At 49.9% G+C, this 22,874-nt stretch overlaps 1 protein-coding gene across 4 annotated transcripts in view; it reads right to left on the bottom strand.

Moving 5' to 3' along the window:
- Positions 1-14,749: 14,749 nt before the first annotated feature.
- LOC100344772 (zinc finger protein 879) overlaps positions 14,750-22,874 on the bottom strand; it is a 21,573-nt gene continuing 13,448 nt past the window's right edge. For all 4 annotated transcript variants that reach the window (XM_008274950.4, XM_051833767.2, XM_070076528.1 and 1 more), the window contains 2 exons: positions 21,551-21,643; positions 14,750-16,930 (listed from right to left, as the gene is read on the bottom strand). In XM_008274950.4, coding sequence (XP_008273172.1) covers positions 15,486-16,930; positions 21,551-21,643 — 1,538 coding nt within the window. In that variant the 3' untranslated portion in view covers positions 14,750-15,485. The remainder of the gene's footprint in view (positions 16,931-21,550; positions 21,644-22,874) is intronic.

The raw sequence follows: 22,874 nt of genomic DNA, 5'->3' as shown, positions 1-22,874 counted from the left end.
TCAGGAGCATAATGGGGGCTTGAACCCAGTCCCTCTGATAAGATACTGCATGGTACGGATAAGATACTATGCAGTATCTATCCCTGGTACCAAATGCCCACCCCTGTTTCTGTTTTTATGGAGGTGAGATTTGAGGTCTGTAAACTCACCCACTCAGAAGTGCACAGTGTACAGACATTTAGTATGGGCACAGCATTGCAGGGGCACCCGTGCAGGTGGTTCCAACATGAGTCCCTCACCCCATAGGAAACCCTAAGCCCAGTAGCTCCCCAATCCCCGCTCCTACCCTTGTACCCTGTCTGCCTTGTCTGTGGGGCTTTGCTTCTGGATAGCGCAGACAGGTGACCCTGTGTGTCGGGCGTGTGCTCCCAGCAGCAGCCCTCTTATCTGTGCCGCGGGGGCCTGTCCAGCCTGCCTTTCTCAGGGGCAGAAATGCCAGGCTCCCTCTCCATCCCTCTGCCTGAGACCCTCATGGTGCTGCCACCCTGTGGCCACTGTGAGCAATGTGGCGGTGAGCTTGCCAGTGTGCAGGCCTAGGAGAGAAGGTGCTGTTATTTCTGAGGCCCCACTGTGCTGCTGTTCACAGGGCTGCACCCACAGTGCCCAAGGGCTCTATTCCTCCCCTTCCTCACCAGCACCTGCCGGATCCCTTTCTGCTCTTTTATATTGCATTGCAGGCGTCCTGCTGGCCCCACAGGGTGGCTCGGTGGGTGGGGTGGCCCTTTCCCTCCAAGGAGTACTGTGGAGCTAAGATTTCTCCTTGCTGCTGGCCACTTCTGCATCTTTGGGAAAGTCTCTGCTATCCTCTGCCCGAGTTGTCATTTGGGGGCCATCTTGCTGTGCTGTCCTACCTGCACCAGATGTGGCTGGAGACGGGCATCTGGGCCTACTGAGGTCTCATCAGTGCCTGGGTTCCCGGAGGGGAGGCTGTGGTTCCTCTTTTGTCCTCATATGCAGATTTGTCCTCATGGTAGCTGGGAGCCTGGCATGATGTTGGAAGACCTGGACTCAAAGGCCAGATGAGTGCCACTGTCACAGATGATGTGACAGTTCATTTGGGAAGGGCCTGAGTCCAGCACTCTCTCCTGCTCAGCCTTTTTTTTAAAGATTTATTTATTTATTTATTTGAAAGTCAGAGTTACACAGAGAGATGAGAGGCAGAGAGAGAGAGAGAGAGAGAGAGAGGTCTTCCATCTGCTGGTTCACTCCCCAATTGACCCTAATGGTCAGAGCTGCACTGATCTGAAGCCAGGAGCCTCTTCTGGGTCTCCCAAGTGGGCGCAGGGGCCCAAATACTTGGGCCATCTTCTACTGCTTTCCCAGGCCATAGTAGAGAGCTAGATCGGAAGTGGAGCAGCAGGGCCTCAAACTAATGGCCATATGGAATGCCAGCACTTCAGGCCAGGGCATTGACCTGCTGTGCCACAGCGCCAGCCCCTCCTGCTCAGCCTTGATCGAGACTCTGGAGCTGATCTGTGGGGCCAGGGAGATTGAAGCCATGGAGACCCCATGGCCAGCCGAGCTGTGGTTCTGGTGTTAAGGGAATATGTTCCCAGCTTTCATCCCAAGTTTTTTCCTTGATGTGAGGTAAAAATTGAAAGCAGAGTTGTAAGATACAGAAATGAGAGCAAGATTATTTAACTGAAAGTGTGCGTGAGTGGCAGCAACCCGTGAGGAGAGGGGTTGAGAGGGGCCTACGAGGAGACGGCAGGTGCTGATACGGCTTTTCCCTGTTAAGCTGCAAGACTTGTTCTAGGCACAGGCACAGGCATCAGGTCTGGCAGGGCCACAGGCAAGGGGCATCACCCAGAGCCTGCTCCACCTTGACCCTCCTCTGGGCACACACTGGGTGCTGCCAGGGCTGTCCCATGGGGTCAACCCTACAGTGAGACTGGACCAGGAAAGGCCCTACTTGCTCCTGCCCAACTTGAGTGCTGGTGGAGGGATGGGATCCCAGGAGGCTCTGGGTGCCCTGCCCAGCCCCCAACTCTGTGGGCTTTGCTTGCACTCTCCTGCCTCCATGCCCTGCCTCTGGGGCCCAAAAGTGGGCCCCCTAACACTGCTCCCCCTTGGCAGAGCCCCACAAAACTTAATCCAGTGCATCATCAAGGCCTGTGTGATTTTGCTGTTAGCACAAGCTCTCCCTCTAGAATATATACATCCTCAAATCTGAATGCCATGGAGAACAGGGCCTGTGGGGACAGCAGGGTGGGAGGACCCAGCCCATCTAGGGTGAGCAGGGCCCACTAGGGGTCAGCCTGCAGGGCCCCAGTGTGGGGAGCAACTCGGACTAGACTAAGTTACTGGAATTAAGACTTATTCTATGCATCTGCTCTCCCACAATATGGCGCTGGGAGAGGAGTAAACAACTTCTACGCAGCTGCCTCTCGCCAACTTGAGTGATGACCTGCAGGAGCTGATCCTGCTCCTGATTTGAGGAAAGCAGCGTACTCGGCGTGTGGGTAGCAGAGTTGGGATTGGTGGAAGAGGACTATAAAGGAGGAGAGAGACAACATGCACCAGGAACATCTAAAGGGAACATCCGGATAACATCTGAGCAGCCCCCAAGAGAGCCGGCCGGCGGTGTGCTGCTCCCCCGCGGAAGTGGGGAAAGTGGCAGGGGGAGCCGCCCTTCCACGGAGGTGGAAGGATCGGCAGCCAACCCGGGAAGAACCAGCAGCAAACCCGGGAAGGGCCGAGCAGACAAAAGAACAGCGCAGGGTCCTGTGTCGTTCCTCCGTGAAGAGGGGGAGCGACACCCCAGCACATGGGGAGGCCCCTGGAAGGCTGCATCTACTGAGCTCCTGCAGCTCCACATGGGGGCGAGTTCCTCCCAGTGGAGACTGAGATCACTTCTGAGGGTCCTCTGGGCCACTTGAGGGTCTTAAATGCACCAAGAAAAGTGGTGACAATGCCTGGCTGGCACAGACACTGACCTGATAACCACAGAGGCTATCCTGAGCTCAGTGGAGCCACGCAGGAGGAGCAAGGCCCCAGCTGCAAATTGGTTGGTGGGGTGAGTCCTTATCCCAGGCATTCTCAGTGTGTCACCTAAAAGCAAGGCAGCCACAGCCCAGCTCGAAGCTGGTGTGGTCACCCCAGTGACCTTGTGGAGCCCGCTGCTTCTCCCTGGCTCTCCCAGGATGGGTCTTAGCTAGGGCTGCCTGCCATGCCAGCCCTGAGACTCACCCTCTGCCATGGGACCTGCCCTGTCCTGAAGGGCCTGGGCCTCCAGGGGTCAGGGTGAGCACAGCCATTCTGCAAGCTCTAGGATGGCAGAGCTGGCCCTGTGGCCAGGAGCTTCCCAGGACACAGGGTCTCCTCTACACCCTTACTCCATCCACGAAGCACTGTTGGAACCACTTCCAGGTGAACACTGCCCTGGACACTCCCTGGTCATCCTAAGGGAAAAGGCAGAAGGGCTCAGGGCCAGAGACCAGCAAATCTCCCCGGGGCCCTCTGTGCAGTCCCTGGGAAAGGACAGCACACCCGGGCCTGGTGTGTCCCCTTCACACTTGCACAGTGCCATTGCCATGTCCTGGTGCACATGGCCTCACCAGCAGATCTCTGTGCCTTCGGAGCTCACACACCGAGAAAGGCCCTGGCCAAGCCTTGTAGCACTGCTCTGGTAGGCCTGGGCTCCTGTCCACGCTCCTGTGGGACCCAAGGCCCTTGGGAAGGGGTGCAGGATCATGCTACTCACCAGGCACTTCTTGGGAAAGCAACACTTGAGGATGCTGTCATGGTGTTGCTGTAGCCACTCCACCTTGGCACCATTGGCCCTGTAGAGTCCTGAGAACACCCACCCTCCTTGCAAATCAGAGCTGGAGGCCGTCGGGGTTGGGGGGGAGGTTGGAGGGGGACCATTGAGCACATGGCCTTGGGAGCCCTGAGCATAGAGGATCTGGGGAGGGAGGTGAGTGCTGGTAGGAGGTCCTGGATCCACATAGGGTTGGGCTGTGGGGACTTCAGGGTGATCCCAGTGGGGCCTGGGTGAAGCACAACCAACCCTTGGGGCCAAGTGATAGGGTGGGTGAACCAGACAAGCGAAGCTGCCATCTGGCATCCTCTTGCTTCAGAGCAGGCCATGGCAGGGAACAGCTGACAACCTGCAAGGCCCTCAGGGATATAAGAATCACCAGGACCAGATGGAGCCTGAAGACTGAGGGTGCAGGATGCAGCAGGTGTGTCCTTGTCTGATGGGAGACCAAGGGTCTGTCTCACTACAGAGCAGTCCCTTTCAGCTCTGGCTCCTGTGGGACTCACCAAAGGGAGATTGGTCTAGACATGAAGGACCCAGAATGGGTGAGAAGGCCTGTGGGTCCCCACTGCTGCCAGCCACCTACACCCATGGTGACCTGGGACTCATCATCAGTTGTGCGAGGCCCAGAATGTGTCCCGCTCGTCCCTGAAGCTGAGGAGCATGGTAGCCAGTTCACAACCTGGCTATAGCACAGCTCCTGCAACAGTCAAGGGCATGCCTTGCTGGGCTCATCTCACCTGGGAGGGCAGATCTTGCAGGGAGACACCACTTCCCTCAGAACTTGTGGTCAGGACTAGTGAGACCCTGGGCCCTGGCCTCCACTCCTTTCCAGCTCGGTTACATTGCTCAGCCCCCGTCAACCCCGGCTTGCATCTCTGTGACATAGGACCCCACAGGAGACAGCCCAGGATCAGGCCCGGCCCAGTCACCCTGGAATACTCACGACATTAAACTCAGAGTCCGCCAGCAGGATGTGGAACAGTACCTGCTGCCTGGGAAGGAGAGAGAGAGGGAGTGGGGGGCATTGCCATGTCCTGCTGAGGCTTTGGGTTTTGCTATTGGAACACTCCCTGACCTCAGCACAGAGGCCCCAATAAATTCTCTGCCAAAGTCAGATGAACATTTTTAAATTTGGGGAGAAATCTGCACAATGACATGCATACACCTCAGCTGTATGCACAGGTGCATCTTCACTAGAGACGTTCAAGTCCAGGGATGTGACCCACTGGGAACCTTGGATGTCTGGCTTCCTCTACTTGGGAGATGCCCCCAGGGCCCAGCCTTGTGCTCCAGGCCTCAAGGGCCTCTTCCAGTTTCTCGCTGAATTCTACTCAGTGTCATGGCTAGGGCCACAGTGGACAAATTTTCCTGTTGATGATTCTGGAAGTCACCTCCAGGTTCTCAGGAATGTGTAGGAAGGGAGAAGCTCGTATGCAGCTTTTTCATGAACCTAATGTTTTCAGACCAGCTTTGCACAGTTTGGGGTTGCATTGCAGGTGCATGCTTGGCCACACTGTCTTGCTCAGGGGCTCTAGCTCTGCACTCCGGGGGGCCAACATCGAGAGTCCCTGATACACCTGCATTGTGGCCAGCCCTTGGTCTGCCAGTGTTTCTGATGTGAGCCCCACTAATGGGGTGCAGTGGGGCCCCACTGGGTTCTCCTCATGACCACCTCTGCTTGTGTCTTCCTTGATGAAGGGTGCTGCCTGAACTGGTGCCCATTGCTGGTGATGTTGGAGGTGTCATTATTGACGTCTCAGTTCATTGTAGATTCTGGGTATGAGTCCTTGTTAGCTACATGTTTTGCAAGCATCTCAGACTTTTCATATCACTCTCTTCACAGTGTCTCTTGTAGGAAGCATGGAGTGAGTTCTGTCATTCATGGACTGTACTTTTGGGGTCCATCCAAAACCTCATCAGATCACAGCAGATGGTCTGTACCATTCTCTTCTAGAACCTTGTGCTGTGCGAGCTACTGTTGCATCTGTGATGTTTTGAATTTTTCTTCCATAAGGTGTGCATGGAGTTTGCAGTTTCCTTGTTGTTTCTGTTAATACTTCGGCAATCTCTGACACACACACTCACGCCATCTGCAAGTGATGGCTGCCTCCTTCTTCCTTTCCATACAACGTGTGTTCATGTCTTCTTCCATCCTTACTCTAGCGGTGGGCCTGGCAGTGCCATGTCAATGGCAGTGGTGGGAAGGGGCACTCTTGCTGGGGGTAGCTCATGGGAGAAAGCACTCCTCCCAGCCCCAGCTGTGCTGTGTGCCTAGAACCTACCACTCACAGCAGCAGGGGCCCTGTTTGCTGATAGACTTTGTCATGAGTGGACACAGAGCTGTGACAGATGCTGAGTCAGCATCTCCCTGCAGGTGCTTTGCTTATGCAGGTGCTCAGAGAGAGAGTTCCAGGATGGGTTTATCTTCACAATTACATTCCCAGATGAACCCTGCTGCTTCCTTGGCAATTTCAGGTCCTGTGAGATAAGAAACCTAAATCTTTAGTGCTAAAGTCCTTTGTGGACTGTGGTCCCTTCCCTCGGCAGAAATGGCGGCAGAGTCTCAGGTCCACCACAGCCTGCATGGGCTGCCCCATCCCCAGTCACTCAACAGAGAACCCAGGCTTCTGGTCAACAAACACTGCAGGGATGGGCAGGCTCTTGGGAGAGGTGAGCACTGGCTGAGTCTGGAGGAACTGCAGCCAGGCTGCAGGAGTGAGGCTGGGCTTGTGCCAGTGTGCATGAACACAGACCCCACCTGTTAGGTGCCAACCACGATGTGCACAGACAATGGGGCCCTAAATCCTTGGCTGAGTGAGTGGGTGAGTGACACAGGGGAGGAGCCGATTCCAAGTAGTCGAGGGATCTGTGCGATGGAATTTGGACTTCATTTTGGCATTCACGAATGATTGACACTGTAGAAACTTTTTTCAACTCAACTAGGAAATTGCAACGGCTAAGCAGCAACATGTGAATCTCTCCAACCTTCATTCCTTCCATGTAGGCCCTCATCCAGGTGTGGCAGCCTTGGCCATGCCCTTATTTCTGGCCCTCCCGTTGATACAGATTCCTGGAGGCCATGCTGTGCCAGGCTGCTAGCAGCCCCACCCTCCTCCCTGTTGCATCCTCCAATGGTCCAGCCCTCCAGCAGCCACGCCCTCCTCAAGTTGCCACCCAACAGGAAGCCCCACCCTACCGTGACCCTCCTTGTACTGTCTGCCTACAGTGGGCCTGGCAAAGGCACAGAGCTCCCTTGCCTCTCTGGGCCTGGCGTCCCAGCCTTCAGCACCCTGCCTGCAGCTTAGGGGCTGCTTGCCCCCACCCTATTCCCCAGGGTTCATGTTTCTGTGCCCTGTCGCTTCCCAAGGCCAGTGCTTTGCTACCTATTAGGTCTTGACTTGCATGTTAATACATGGCAATCTCTCATCCTACTGTCCTCCCAGAGGGTCCCGGCCTCAGGTCCACACGTGTTCTATAGTCTTTGACACCTGGTGGCCCTGTTGCTTGCTGCCTTCATTCCCCACAGGAGCCTCCTATGTTCCAGTCTCACATGTCCCAGCTCCATGCAGGCCTTGGTGCCCATAGCTGCTCAGAACTCTGCACTGGCTGAGCCCCCAGCTGGCGGAGGCTTTGGCACTGGGTGTCACTTCTGTGCTCAGGACTCCAAGCTCACCTGGGATGCCATGGCTCCTGTAGGCCTCCAAACGTCTCCTAGGATGTCCCCATCTCCCCAGGGCCCTTGCCTCCCTCACAGGACCTCCTGTCCCCTGGGGACTCCTGGGTCCAAGAGTTTACTCGAATCCATAGCACTGCGAGAATGTGACATCATTCCAAAATGTTCTCCTGAAACTGGCATCGATCTGGTGGATGTGCTCTGACAACAGTTTGCCCTGCCCCTTCATTTGCTGTAGGGCAGGCCCCAGGGACAGGGGTCAGCCTCAGGATACACAGATGCCCACTGCCCCAGGAGCCAGCACAATATCCTGCAGCTATGCTGCCTGAAGGGGGCGTCCTGCAGGAAACTCATTGTCCTGCTGTTCCCCATTCAGGGGGGTCACTAGTGCTGGCTAGCCAGGGAGCTGATGTCACCCCTGTATCCAGTGCCCTGGGGAGGGGACCACCCCCTGTGGGGGTCAGGCTTCTGGTCTAAGACTCTCTGCATACCTAAGGAAAGAGACTTGGACCAGGCCATCATCTGTCAGGTCCTCTACTCCTCCTCCCTGGCCAGAACCCCTGCCTCCTTGGGAGGGAGCTACAGCCCTGTCCATTCCTCACTTCCACCCTGCAGGAAAGACCTCCCACACTTAGGACACAGGTGGGTACCCCTTGGGCTTTGGCTTGTTCCCCCTTGGAATTTTCACCCTCGTGACCTGTTCCCAGCAGCAGCGCTGCCCATCTGAGAGCACGGGGAGGCCAGGTGTGGGTGTGTCCAGGCGGGCCTGGGGTAAGTTAAAGGCCTGTGAGAGATGGTGAGGCCAGGCAATGGGGGCCAGGTGAGAGCAGTGGATGAGAGCAGCCAGGGGAGGGCAGTCCAGGGAGGCGTCTCCTGCATGAAACCATCACAGGAAGACAGGAGGCCTCTGTGCTGGGACCCAGCATCACCCAGGGCCAGCCTCTGGCCAAGCTGCACAGAACAGCACAGCAGGGAGAGGGGTGGGGCTGGTGCCCGGGGCCTGGCTGAGTCTGGGAGATGCTGAGGAAGCCCCGAGGGAGGGTCTGGGGAGAGGAAGGCAGGATGGGTCAGGACCCCAGAGGCCCCGAGGGTGGACCTGGCACCCCCATGGCTCCACTGTCCCACATGCCAGACACCAGGGCCCCTGACAAGGCCTGGCCTGTGAGGGCCACCCCGGCTGAGGACAGAAGGGCTGTACCTGGTATTTGCCAGGATTCTCCGCCTTCACTTTGTCCACGTCCAGCAGGAAAGACCACACCTTCCCCCGCATTGGGAGGGGGATGCCCTTGTAGACCTGGCTCTCCATCTACGGCAAAGCAGAGGCTCTGGTGAGCCAGGCCACAGCGCCAGCCCCAGGCAGGCGGGGAGCAGGGGCGTCAGGACCATGGAAGCCTGGGCCGTGTCCTGTCCTGGGAGAGGCTGGATCTCCTCCCCCTGGGCCTCACCAACCCCCAGGGACACAAGGGACCGGGGCTAAGGGCTGGGGGTTGGGGTTTCAGTGGATCCTCCCTAGGGGGCCAGGAGCGTCCCCACCCTGGGCCTGGGGTGATCTAAGCCCTGACATCGCTTCTCTCACAGGAGGGGGCCCTGCATGGATGGACAGGAAGCTGGGGGAGGCCTGTGTCTTTGGGATCAAGACAAGGAAGTGACCCTGTGGCCCCAGAGGCCGGCAGGGCCCAGACACAGAGGTAGGGGCCACACAGGCTAACTCTGCAGAACATAGAGTTTAGAATATAACATTTTTCAACCATGAAGTTTTTCAAACTAGTATTTTACATTAATTAACTCAACTCATAATTACATTAATTAACTCAAAATATTCTGATGGGTGAGTCATAAAAACCTATGAGTAGGCCGGCGCTGTGGCTCACTAGGCTAATCCTCTGCCTGCGGCGCCGGCACCCCAGGTTCTAGTTCCGGTTGGGGCGCCAGGTACTAGTCCCAGTTGCTCCTCTTCCAGTCCAGCTCTCTGCTGTGGCCCAGGAGGGCAGTGGAGGATGGCCCAAGTGTTTGGGTCCCTGCACCTGCATGGGAGACCAGGAGGAAGTACCTGGCTTCTGGCTTCGGATCGGCGCAGCACCAGCCGTAGCAGCCATTAGGGGAGTGAACCAATGGAACGAAGACCTTTCTCTCTGTCTATAACTCTCTGTCTCTCTCTCTCACTAACTCTGCCTAGCAAAAAATTTAAAAAAAGAAAACCTATGAGCAGTTTATTAATTGTTTCTTTAAATCTTTTGGTTCCTCAAGAAGCTCCTCTTGGGTAATTAAATGAATGAAAATCCAGGGCCTGGGTTGTGGTGGGTTTAGCTGCCTGAGATGCTAGCATCCCCTGTACCTGCGTGGGAGACCCAAAAGAAGCTCCTGGCTCCAGACCAGACTAGCTCTGGCCATTGTGGCCATTTGGGCAGTGAACCAACAGATGGAAGACCTCTTTTTCTGTCTCGCCCTCTCTCTGCAGCTCTGCCTCTCCAGTAAGTACATCTATTTAAAAATTACTTACTTGTTTGAAAGGTGAGTTCCAGAAAGGTAGAGGCAGGCAGAGAGACATCTTCCATCTGCTGGCTCACTCCCCAAAAGGTTGCAGCAGCCTTGCCCCAGCTGAAGCCAGGAGCCAAGAGCTTCTCCTGGGTCTCTCACATGGATGTAAGGGTCCAAGCAGTTGGGCCATCCTCTGCTGCGTTCCCAGGTGCATTAACAGGGAGCCGGCCCAGAAGTGGAACAGCCAGGACTCGAACCAGTGCCACATGGGATGCCAGCACTGCAAGCAGCTGCTTAACCCATTACGCCACAGTGACAGCCGTGGGAAGGGTCCGTCTCAAAAGGAATGACTATGGCCTGCTACATGCAGGAAAGGTCAGTTCTGTTCCTTGGTTTACTCAGGAAGGGGCTGGAGCATGAACCATGCTTCCTCAGTCTCTTGAGTAGGGGACTTATCTTTGCCAAGAGAATGCATGCTGCAGGACTTCCAAAGCTGGCTTTTAAGATTCACAACTTCTTCCTCGATCCCTTAGAATGCTTGCTGTTGGAACACCATGCTCAGAAACTACCCACTCTTCTGTGAGAAGCCTAAGTCTGGCTGGGCGTAGCCCAATCAAGCTCTCAGCCAACAGCCATCATCATGGACTGCCTTCAGCCCCAGCTGCCAGCTGGCTATAAATCAAAAGAGCAGTAAGAATGGCTCAGTGAGCCCCAAAAGACTCATAATAGATCCTAATATATTTAATATATAGTTATTAAATATTGGGGCTAATTGTTACAAAATTAGCAATGGATAATCAGAATACTTTCTCAAGTTACATCATGTTAACTCTTCACATCTATAAATCCTTTCACTTTGCAAAAACTGTATCATATGCAGTTTCCCAAGACTAGTTAATGTTTTTTTGTGGTTTTTTTTTTTTTTTTTTTTTTTTTTTTTTTTTTTTTTTTTTTTTGACAGGCAGAGTGGACAGTGAGAGAGAGAGAGAGAAAGGTCTTCCTTTTTCCGTTGGTTCACCCCTCCATGGCCGCTGCGGCCGGCGCACTGAGGCCGGCGCACCGCGGTGATCTGAACCCCAGAGCCAGGTGCTTCCTCCTGGTCTCCCATGCAGGTGCAGGGCCCAAGCACTTGGGCCATCCTCCACAGCAGAGAGCTGGACTGGAAGAGGGGTGACCTGGACAGAATCCGGCGCCCCGACCGGTACTAGAACCTGATGTGCCAGCGCTGCAGGCGGAGGATTAGCCTATTGAGCCGCGGCGCCGGCCTAACTAGTTAAAACTCAATGCCTTTTTTTTTTTTTTTTTTTGAAAGTCAGAATTACACAGAGAGAGAATGAGAGGCAGAGAGAGAGAGAGGTCTCCCATCCACTGGTTCACTCCCCAAATGACTGCCCACAGCCAGAGCTGTGCTGATCTGAAGCCAGGAACCAGGAGCTTCCTCCAGATCTTCCCATGAGGGTGCAGTGGCCCAAGGACTTGGGTCATCTTCTACTGCTCTCCCAAGCCTTAGCAGACAGCTGGATTGGAAGTGGAGCAGCCAGGTCTCGAACCAGCACCCACATGGGATGCCAGCACTGCAGGCAGCAGCCTTACCCACTACACTACACCACAGTGCAGGCCCCAATGCTTTAAAATTCATCCACATTTTGCAAATAGTTTCATTTACTCTCACTATCCTATTGCATTATTTCAAAAATGTATCCAGTCCCCCATTAATGGATGTTGAGGTTATTAATTACTTGCTATTATGACCAGTGCTGCTAAGAATATATTCATGTCGCTTGATGCTCAGATGTCAACAATTATCTAGCCTGCTTATGCAGGAGTGGGACCTCTGTTATATGATATGTACATATCTCAATGATCTGTACGGATTTCTACTCCCACTAATTGAGTATAAATTCTAGTTATTCCACATATACTCCAAAGCTCAGTATTGTCACATCTTAATTCTTGCTTATCAACAGCTGTAAAATCATACCTACTTGTGGTTCTAATGGTATTTTTAACCACAAATACAATTGTTTCATGGATTTGGAAATGTATTCCCTCTTCTGTGAAATAGTCATGTATTCCAATGGTGTTTTCCTATTTTTTTTTTAATTTATTATTTACTTAAAAGAGTCTGAGACAGGGAGAAACAGAAAGAAATCTTCCCCATCCGCTAGTTTACTCCCCAGATGCTGCAACAGTCAAAGCTGGGCCAATCCAAAGCCAGAAGTCAAGAGCTTCTTCCAGGTCTCTCACATAGGTAACAGGAGCCCAAGCACTTTGGCCATCTTAAGCTGCTTTTCACAGGCCATCAACAGGGATCTGGATCAGATGTGCAGCATCTGGGACATGAATCGGCGGCACCCACATGGGATGCTGGTGTGGCAGGCAGCAGCTTTACCTGCCATGCCAACACTGGCCCCTCAGTGGTTTTAAAAACTGATTTGTGGGGACAGCACCATGGCACAGCAGGCAGTCACCCCTGCAGTGCCAGCATCCCATATGGGAGCTGCTCCACTTCTGATCCAGCTCTCTGCTATGGCCGGGGAAAACAGCGGAAGATGGCCTTTATCCTGGGGCCCCTGCACCCACATGGAAGACCCAAAAGAAGCTCCTGGCTTTTGGCTTCAGATTGGCCCAGCTCCAGCCATTGCAGCCACTTGGGGAATGAACTGGTTGATGGAAGACTTTCTCTTTCTCTCCTTTCTCTCTCCCCCTGCCTTTCAAATAAATGGGTAAATCTTAAAAAAAAAAAAAAAAAAAAAAAAAAAATTCCTTAAAAAAACCTAATTTGTACTAATCATTTAAATTTTCTGTCTTACAGTCATTACTGGAAATCCTGTAGAAAGATCTATTTTGTGTCTTTTTACTTCCTTTTTGGTATACTTTCATAAGCAGATATTCCTTAATGTAAGCAAACACATCAAAAATTATATGCAGATGGGGGCCGGCTCTGTGGCCCAGTAGGTTAATCCTCCACCTGAGGCGCCAGCATACCATATAAGCATTGGTTTTAGTCCTGGCTGCTCCTCTTCCAATCCAGCTCTCTTCTATGGCCTGGGAAGGCAGTGAAAGATGGCCCAAGTCCTTGGGCCCCTGCACCCGCATAGGAGACCAGGAAGAAGCTCCTGGCTCCTGGCTTCAGATCGGTGCAGCTCCAGCCGTTGTGGCCATTTGGAGAGTGAACCAATGGAAGGAAGACCTTTCTCTCTCTCTCTCTCTCTCTCTCTCTCACTGTCTGTAACTCTACCTCTCAAATAAATAAATAAAATCTAAAAAAGAATTATACGCAGCTTATTTGTATCCTGTTTAAGAAATCCTTTTTATTCCTTACACATTCTTTCAAAGCTCAACAGTGCTGTCCTTCACATAATTGCTATGGTAAGGACAGGATGTAGCTTGTGTGTGCCAAGCATTTTTATGTCTCAGAGTCACTACTGACAGTTCATTCGTTCTCCATATTATTCCCTTCATAAATGCTTCTAAGGTTTTTTTTTTCAGCAGGTTGTCAGGAAGCAAACCCCGAGGTTATTTAGGCACTTTTACATCTCCTGTTCATGGGTCACAGTGGCCTGCAATTTTCTTTTCCTTGTGCTTTGCTTATCTCATTTGTTATTGGGTTGCATCAGCCTCACTGTGCTAACACATTACCTTCTCTGCAAGAGTTCCTAAGACGTACAATTGTTTTACTTGGAAGTCTGCCTTAAAAATAATTGGGCCTGGGCCAGTGCTGTGGCTTAGAGGGTAAAGCCTGCAATGCTGCAGTGCTGGCATCCCATATGGGCACTGGTTCAAGTCCCGGCTGCTCCACTTCTGATCCAGCTTTCTGCTATGGCCTGGGAAAGCAGAAGATGGCCTAAGTGCTTTGGCCCCTGCACCCAGGTGGGAGACCCCAAATAAGCTCCTGGCTTCAGATCAGCACAGTTCCGTCCATTGCGGCCATTTGGGGAGTGAACCAGCGGATGGAAGACCTCTTTCTCTCTCTCTCTCTCTCTCTCTCTCTCTCTGTAAATCTGCCTTTCAAATAAATAATTAATCTTAAAAAAATAATTGAGCCTAATAAATTAACTATTTTGATAATTTTAAGACTACTCACATGCAGGGAAGTAGTATTTTCCTAGGACCTTTCCTACCTTGGACAACTGGAAAGAGAGGAATGTAAAGAACAGTGTGGGGAATGAGGCACTGCAGTAGGTGCATATAACAACCCAGAATGGTGAGTCTTAGGAGGTAAATGCCGAATTCAATGCAATGAACTTGGCTATGCTTGGTCTTCACTCCTAAAAGCACCTTTTCTGAGGGGGGGGGGGGGTGTGGGCGTATGTTTTAAATCCTTGACAAAGAGAAAGAAACCAGCCCTGTTTTATGAAATGGGGTTTTCAGCTTTTAAGTGTTTGCCTATTGCTGGTAAACTTGGCAAAACTCGAAGGTAGCCTTTGTAAAGATCAGCAATGTGACCTGTGAGGTAACTCTTTAGATTGCTAATACTATGATTTACACATGAGAAGTGTAAATAACTTGCTGAAGGACATACATGCAACTTCTGGGGGGAAAGAGCATCAGCATTTAGAGCCTGGATCTCTGCCCAGCGGCCTTCAGCATGTGGGAAGGGAGTGAGCACCCTGTGAGGCAGGGAGAGGGGAAGGGGGGGTGGCGGTCACTGCATCCACTTCACCTCCATGGAGGACGGCCTGAGCTCTTAGTGTTCTTGACCTTCCTGGTGGTCGGAACCAGAGCGCTCAAGCAAGCAGGCACATCCCAGGGGCTCCAACTTGTGCTGCCTATGGCTACTTTGTGAGATAATGTCTAACAACACTTAATAATCAATTCAATTGCAAAGGCAGTAACTGTCAGAATAATCTTTACTTCTCAGTTTAATGCAGCAAAGGCAATCCTTTCCTCAGAAAGACAAGTGAAAAAAATGCCATGCACTTTGTGACTTAAAAATAAAATGACTTTAGACTTTGGAACAAGTAGTCAAGAAGAAAAATCGAAAAACAGAACCCCTGCATAGCAACAGAGTGATTCTCTTCTATAGTGAATAGGCTTAGAAAGCAGAGAAGCAATGCTAACATTTTAACAAAGACCAAGTACAGAATCTGCTTTCAGATCAATAAAAAATATTGTCTTTTTGTAGTGACAGTGAGGTAGCTACGGGTCATCTGTGTACAATTCTTTTCCAAAAGCATTCTTTCTAGTACAATTGGCTTGCATAATACTCAAATGCAGTTTTAAAAATCGATTGCTGCATTTATCTGCAGCCTGGACTTTTACACACATCAGCAGCTTTCTAGCAATGCTTGTGAATGTTGGGGGCTATTACCATACATCTCTAAAAAAGAAATACTAACCCTTCAGTCTTCCATATTCTCGATTTTGTAGTCAGCGACATTGTAAGCACACCCAACTGAGCACTGTCCAGAAGCTTTTCTAACATTCCTCACGGAATCTCTGATGTCTGAGAGGCCTCACTCCTGAAGTTTTACCCCCAGTCAACTAGTCTGCACCACTTCTTCCCAGGGTGTCCTGGATATCCGGTGTGGAATGCGGTTCGGTTGGAAGAGTCCACGTGCGTTTTGCTCACAGCTCTTCTCGAGTGTGGGTCCTCTGGTGATTGGTGAGAGACGAGCTCTGGCTAAACGCTTTGCCACATTCTTTGCACTTGTAAGGCTTTTCTCCTGTGTGAATTCTCAGGTGTGTCATAAGGGAGGAACTCTGTCTGAAGGCCTTCCCGCACACTTCACAGTGAAAGGGTTTCTCTCCCGTGTGGATTCTCTGGTGCTGAATTAGAGCCGAGCTTTGGTTGAAGGCTTTTTCACAGTCATTACATTTGTAAGGTTTCTCTCCGGTATGAATTTTCCGATGAGTGTTAACTGCTGAGTGGGAACTGAAAGCTTTCCCACATTCTTTGCAACTATATGGTTTCTCTCCAGTGTGAATTCTGTGATGGATATTAAGCCGTGAAATCCACGAGAAGGCTTTCCCACACTCGTTGCACTTGTAGGGTTTTTCTCCAGTGTGAATCCTTTGATGCTGGATAAGTGCTGAGCTTTGGCTGAAGGCTTTGCCACATTCTTTGCAGGCGTACGGTTTCTCTCCAGTGTGAGTCCTCTGGTGTATAATAAGGGCCGAGTGATAACTGAACACTTTGTCACACTCATTACAGTGAAAGGGCTTCTCCCCCGTGTGAATGCGGTGGTGTCTGCTGAGCCGGGATATGGAAGTAAAGGCTTTCCCGCACTGCCCGCACTCATACGGTTTCTCTCCAGTGTGAATTCTGTGATGCTGGATGAGAGACGAGCACTGGCTGAAGGCTCTCCCGCACTCGTTACACTTGTAGGGCTTTTCTCCAGTGTGGATTCGCTGGTGGTTATTGAGGGATGAACTGCCCTTGAATGTCTTCCCGCACTCCTCACACTTGTAGGGCCTCTCTCCGGTATGCATCCTCTGGTGTCCAATGAGAGAAGTGGTGAAGCTGAAGGCTTTCCCGCACTCGCGGCAGATGTAGGGCTTCTCCCCAGTGTGCACTCGGAGGTGCTGGGTGAGGGACGAGCTTTGGCTAAAGGCTTTCCTGCATTCTTTACACTTATAGAGCTTCTCTCCAGTATGGATTCTCTGGTGCTTACTCAGGGAAGAACTGTGGAGGAAGATCTTCCCACAGATGTTACACTTGTAGCATTTACGCACTGTGTTAACTCCTAGTTGTTTAAACAGGATCGAGTACTGCTGGGAACGGGCTTTCCTTCCCCTGGAAACAATTCCGGGCTTCCTAGTAAGTGATGATTTCAGATCAAGATTTTTCCCAAGCTCAGTGCCTTTAAAGTTCCTTTCCCTCAGGTAGGTTTTTTTGACGGTAACCAATGCTTTCCTGAAAAGTGTGTTCTTTTTGCCTTGTTGCTTCTCAAACCTGTTGTCATTTATATAGGAGTTTCTCAACATGAAGTCAAAAGGACCGTTTGTGAGTTTTTTCATGACTTCCTGATTTTTTTCCTCAGGAACTGTGGTTGCAAACAAACTTTCCCATCCTAAAATAAATATAACATGTAAGTCTCTTTAGCGCTGGAATAAAGAAAAGTGACATCAAAATACATAAGGACAGCAAACAGCCTCACAATCTCAGGAAAGGATGGGAACAAGAAGGACAAGAGAAAGCAGCAGGACGGCAGTGGGAGGCCTGGACGAGAAGAAACCCTGTGTGGGCTGGCGGCCTCAGAGGGACGCTTCCAGCAGAGGCCGAGCTGGGCTTGAGTCCAGAGTGGGTCACGGGTTCGAGACATTTCTGAGCACAGACTGTGTGATGACTCAGCTCCCCCTTCCAGCTCAGCCTCCAGTGCAGTCAGCTACGTCCCAGGGGAACACTGCAGAGGGGTTAAAAGTGAGGTGCAGGAGCACCACTGCCCTAGGAGAGTTCTATGAAATGCTGGGTCCCCGGCAGTGCTAGTCTGCATCTCATCATACTGCTGCAAATCACACTGGATGGACACTCACTCACTTGTGCTATATCTACTGAGTGTCCACCAGGACTGCACCACAAAGAGGTCAATACTGGGAATCACAAGATCTCACAGGCTTATGTTCTGGTAGGAAGGTATTGGCAATGACCAAGTAACGAAACCAACAAAGAGGTACTAGGGTGCTGACAACTTTAAGAAAACAAACAAAAGCAAGGTGATGTGTCATGAGTGAATGAGCTGATATTTTTAACTAAGTGATGAAAAAATGAAATTAAAGATGAGGTTTTAAAAACAAGTGCTGGCCAGGCAAATCTTGGGTACAATGATGATTCCACAAGGCCCTGAGGCAGAAATAAGCTCTCTGTATTCCACAAAGTAAAGAAGTGTGGCTTAAGCAGAGTTTACCAGGCAGGGTGCCATCAGATGAGGAGGGGAGGCAGGCAGAGGCCGGACCAAGAGCATCTGAGGGGATACAAGGTGTTTGGAATTTCTTCTAAGCATTTCTGGAGATTAGAAGCAATACAATGTGACCCGGTCTTGTTCCAAAAGCATCACTCTGCTTGTTGGCTGTGTGCCAAAGTGGGGGCTGGGGAAGCGAGGACTAGGGCAAGTGCAGAGGAGGCTGCTGCAGGCTTCCTGGGCAGCGTGGTGCTGGCTGGCACTGGTACGCCAGGGTGGGGAGGCAAAGGGGCGGGCACATCTGGGATGTTCTGGAGGTGGAACTGCCAAGAATCCTCATCCATGAACTAGCACACAGAGGAAGTGAGGGAGGACTCAAAGAGGAGTCCCAGCTTTGGGCATGGGCAGCTCTAAGGAGACAGAAGTCACATCATGATGCCTGTGAGTAACAGAAGAACAGGACATTCTCAAGAACAGCTCTAGGCCCATCTTTCTGATTACCTGGGGGCACAGTGTAAGAAAGGGAACCACTGATTCAAAAGAAGTCAATGTATTTCATGAAAGAAAATATATTTGTTTTATTGTCCTCACTGAAAGAAAAACATATAACTGTAAGAAAACTATGCAAAAGAAAATAGATTTAGCTCACGGTAATTTTCTGTACAGCAAAAATCACTTTTATTTAAAAAATAAAGAAGGGTTGGCACTCAGCTGTCCCCATCTCTACTTCACTTAGAAAACTAGACTTCTCTCCAGATTGATCAGTCTAAGCTGACATTGTCATTTTATGGCTGCTTTCTATGTCCAAGGCACAAACACATCATTTCACAAATCTCCTTCTGATGGTCACTTATCTTCCATTCTAGCAGTAATCCCTCGTGCTACAACAACCATTCTTTTATAGTATCATTGCAATTTTGAAGCTATTGGAATATTTTCTTAAGATAAATCTGTAACCTTGGAAGCATTTAACAAGCCAGGCCATCCTCGAGAAAGATGGCACCAATCAAAATCTCACTATAAAGACACTGCTTATCACTCAAAGGAGTAGCAGCACGTAAGGTATGTATTTCCTAGTCCGTGGTAATTTAATAAGAGAAAAAATGTTCTGTTTGAATTTCATTGATTATTCAATGGATTTGATAGTCAATGGATTTGAATAGTATTTCAAAAATCCTGTGTGGATTCTGAATTCAAAGTCCTCACCTTTCCAATTACAATACTCATACCTCTGGGCTGTAATTATTTGCTTTGTATGTTATGCCTTTGTATTCTCATGGCCAGCTCATTAATATTAGTAATAAAGAAACACCGGAAGCTAAATTTCAAAAGGAAGATTGATAAAACATGGTTTAACAACACAAGAGAGTATTTTAATTATGGGAGACCTCTATTTCCTGGGGATTGACAAATTGAAGCACATTCACAATTAAAAACAGGCTCAGCAACAGCATGTATAACCAGTGTGGTCAATCTCATACATAATCACACTCAAATTCACAATCCAGAGCTGGCGCCAGGGCATAGTGGGTAAAGCCACCACCTGCAGTGCCTGCATCCCATGTGGGCACCAGTTCGAGTCCCAGCTGCTCCACTTTCAATCCAGCTCTCTTCTATGGCCTGGGAAAGCAGAAAAAGATGGCCCAAGTTCTTGGGTCCCTGCACCCACATAGGAGACCTGGAAAAAGCTCCTAGCTCCTGGCTTCAGATCAGCGGAGCTCCAGCCATTGTAGCCATCTGGGCAGTGAATCAGTGGATGGAAGACTTCTCTCTCTCTCTCTGCCTCTGCCTCTCCGCAACTCTGCCTTTCAAATAAATAAATAAATCTTTAAAAAAAATTCAGGGCCAGTGCTGTGGTATAGCAGGTAAAGCCGCTGCCTGCAGTGGCGGCATCCCATATGGGCACCGGTTCGAGTCCCAGCTGCTCCACTTCCAATCCAGCTCTCTGCTATGGCTTGGGAAAGCAGCAGAAGATGGCCCAAGTGCTTGGGCCCCTGCACCCACGTGGGAGACCTGGAAGAAGCTCCTGGCTCCTGGCTTCGGACTGGCACAGCTCCAGCTGTTGCAGCCACCTGGGGAGTGAACCAGCGGATGGAAGTTGTCTCTCTCTTTCTCTCTCTCTTTCTCTTACTGCCTCTCCTTCTCTCTCTCTCTCTCTCTCTCTCTGCCTCTCCTTCTCTGTGTACTCTGATTTTCAAATAAATAATAAATAAATAAATAAATAGAGAACTCCTTGAGTGCAAACTGTTGAAATCTTAAAAAAAAAATTCACAATCCAAGTTGATCAAGAGTAAATTACTAACAATAGTACATCATGGCTAGCAAAACTTTAGTTATTTTTTGCTCTTCCAATTTTACAATACTATGTATATATTATACAAGTTAAAACAATTTTTAAAAACATTTCCAAAAGAACAAATCAATTTGACACTAACGATTTCTTAGCCAACCAGAAAGCTCAGACTCAAATCTGAAGCTCTTCTATAAGTACCATTTCGGTCTTTACCATTGATACAATCATTTTCTAGGTTTCTGATGTAATTTCTGTTTGATTATGTCCTTGTTCCCTCAAATTGTTGGTGGCATGTGGCAGAGTACATGCAAATGTGTAGTAGATACAAAAGATCCCTTGAGTGCAAAAAAGGACTTGGGTTTTCAAAGCAAGGAGCTAAGTGGATCCTTCCACAACATTAAAGAAATAATGCTTCTATCATGACACAAGCTAAGAAAGTTTCTGAGTTCCAAAGATAAATAAAAGACTCTGTGAGATTCTCGGGACAAGGTGCTGTACACAGGAGAGAGAATCAGAGTAACAAAGGGCTTTGTATCAACAATACTGTGACCAAGACAGGGGAGCAGAGTCTGGACAACCTGGATGGGATAAAACTCACCCCAGGATTCTAGATCAAGAAGTCCATCCCCAGGGGAGAGAAGGAAGAACTGATTTTGTCCATGCACAAACAGTCGCACATGAATCTTTCTTAAAACTATATTTTAAAAAAAAATCTTGGTCAAACCAAAAGGAAATATACGAAGACAAGAGTTCAAGAATGAAAGCACCAGACTGAACTGACACACTGAGAAAGAAAAGCTGGGTAAGCAGCAAAGCTCCAGAGAGCCGACCTCTAGGGGCAGAAACAAAGGCAGGACTCGAGGTAGCATAGAACATGGGTGTAGAACACGGGTGCTAATGAAGCAGCAGCGTTTTGGTGATGGAGGGAGAGTCCTTGTGAAATCTCTCACAAGACAAACAGAAGAACAGCACGGTGAAGGTTTACAGACCTTCTGCTTAAATTCCATCCCTACATTTTGCTACCTGCAGTTTGTCTTCCACGCCTGTACATACTTAGTCCTATAAGCATATCTGCCTTTTTTCTGCTGAACCAAGTGATATGAGCTTCAAACAACAAATGAAAACAAAAGCCCAAGATGGAACAACTAGGGGGTGTATTGTAGGTTCAAACCACTAAAGCAAAATAACTGAACAAAACAAACAATCCAGTGAAAGCAAAGAAAAATGTGCAAGGTGTAAGAATTAGAAAACTTTACATGTTACATATTACATTACATATCCTGCAAATTGCAAGAGATATTTGACAAAAATACAACCCAAAATGCAACTCTCCCTCTGAACCTGATGGATCAAGTAATTAAAAAGGAGACGGGGCCCTGTCCTTCCCAGCATTTCCCACCGGGCCTGGCCCAGCAAGGGGATACCCAGCCGGCATCTTGGAACTGCCCTGAGACAGTCAGCAAATGCCACACTCAGCTCCCAACAGCCCGGTCACTCACCTAGACGGGTGCCTCGAGGCACTTCCTTTTTCACCAGCCAGTGGTCTGCTTGCTCTAATTGGGAGATGACCTTTGGCTTGGAAAAGAGGATCCCTGTTTGTAAACAAGAAAAAGACGTTAGTGGCCATGCTGGCTGGCTGAGCGTCAGCAGAGCGATGAATCCTGAAGCTGAAGAAGAAGGAAGCTTTATATAAGAGTAAGAGTTTATTACATAGAAGATACTAGACCAAGGTGGACCGGCGATCTGGGTGCAGCTTATAGCAAAGCTTTTTCCTTAAAGAACAGCAGAAGAGGCAATGCATCAAACAAAGTGATGACGGGGAACTGGTGTGGAGCTTGGGTTATGGCATTCCTTTACATATGCTTTAGGAGTTGGCCCCTCAGGTGCCCTGGTGGGTTTTCTGACCCTATCAGAAAAGCCTGTGATGACACTTAAGCTGTCTGGGTGAAGGGTGAAGGTCAGGCGACAGGTGTTCAGCATCCTCTGAGAAAGAGAGGGTAAAACAGAGCAGGTAAGGTTTAAGGCAGCGTTGTTTGCTTTCACACACTCCAGCTCTGGCGTTCTGAGGCTTGCACAAACCCATCTGCTACTTGTACAGGCACAAAAAGAGACAGAGGATGATTACCCAAAACATAGTAATCATCAGAAGCAGGCCCCAGCAGCAAAAACAACAAAACAACATCAAGCCACAACTAAGGATTTAAAAAAAAAAAAAAAAAAACTATTAGTAGGAACTTGTGATGGCAACCTTGCACACATCTAGCAGATGCTGAATTTAGTTGTGCCTTCCCCTGGGCTAAGCATTTGTGGTATTTGAAACAGGGACACTTTCTATCTGGCAGCACCGTGTCTTGGTGTACAGCCCAGACACAGATGGTACTGTGGCTGCAGCCAGGGCTCCCTTGTGCTCACAAGGAACAGGCACATCAGTCAACCAGGTACTTACACTGATTTTTTTTTTCAGGACTTCAGCCCAACCAGCCAAGCTGGGTTCACCTAATAGGGCTTATATCTGATACTTTACAAGAAAAAAGTCCTCCTAATCAGAGGAGTCAGCTACCCATGGGTCCCACTGTTTCCCATGCTAGGCTTCTGCAGCTATTATGGCCTGGACACAGAAGCAGTTTTCCCTGTACCCATGCAACCTTATAAGCCATCAAAACACTAGCAGATGGATCTTATGTGTTAACAGGTCAGAACCCAATGTTGGAATATGCCAACCTTCTACCATATTCTTACACCAGTACCTTCTGCACTTTCTCCAGCTCCCACTTAGCTTGGAGTGCTCCACATACACTGTCCCTTACGGCATTAAGCAAAGGT

Source organism: Oryctolagus cuniculus, chromosome 6, assembly GCF_964237555.1.
Source record: "Oryctolagus cuniculus chromosome 6, mOryCun1.1, whole genome shotgun sequence".
Lineage (NCBI taxonomy): Eukaryota > Metazoa > Chordata > Mammalia > Lagomorpha > Leporidae > Oryctolagus > Oryctolagus cuniculus.
Note: the sequence above shows the minus strand (reverse complement) of the source record. Positions and strands in the feature narration are given on the sequence as shown.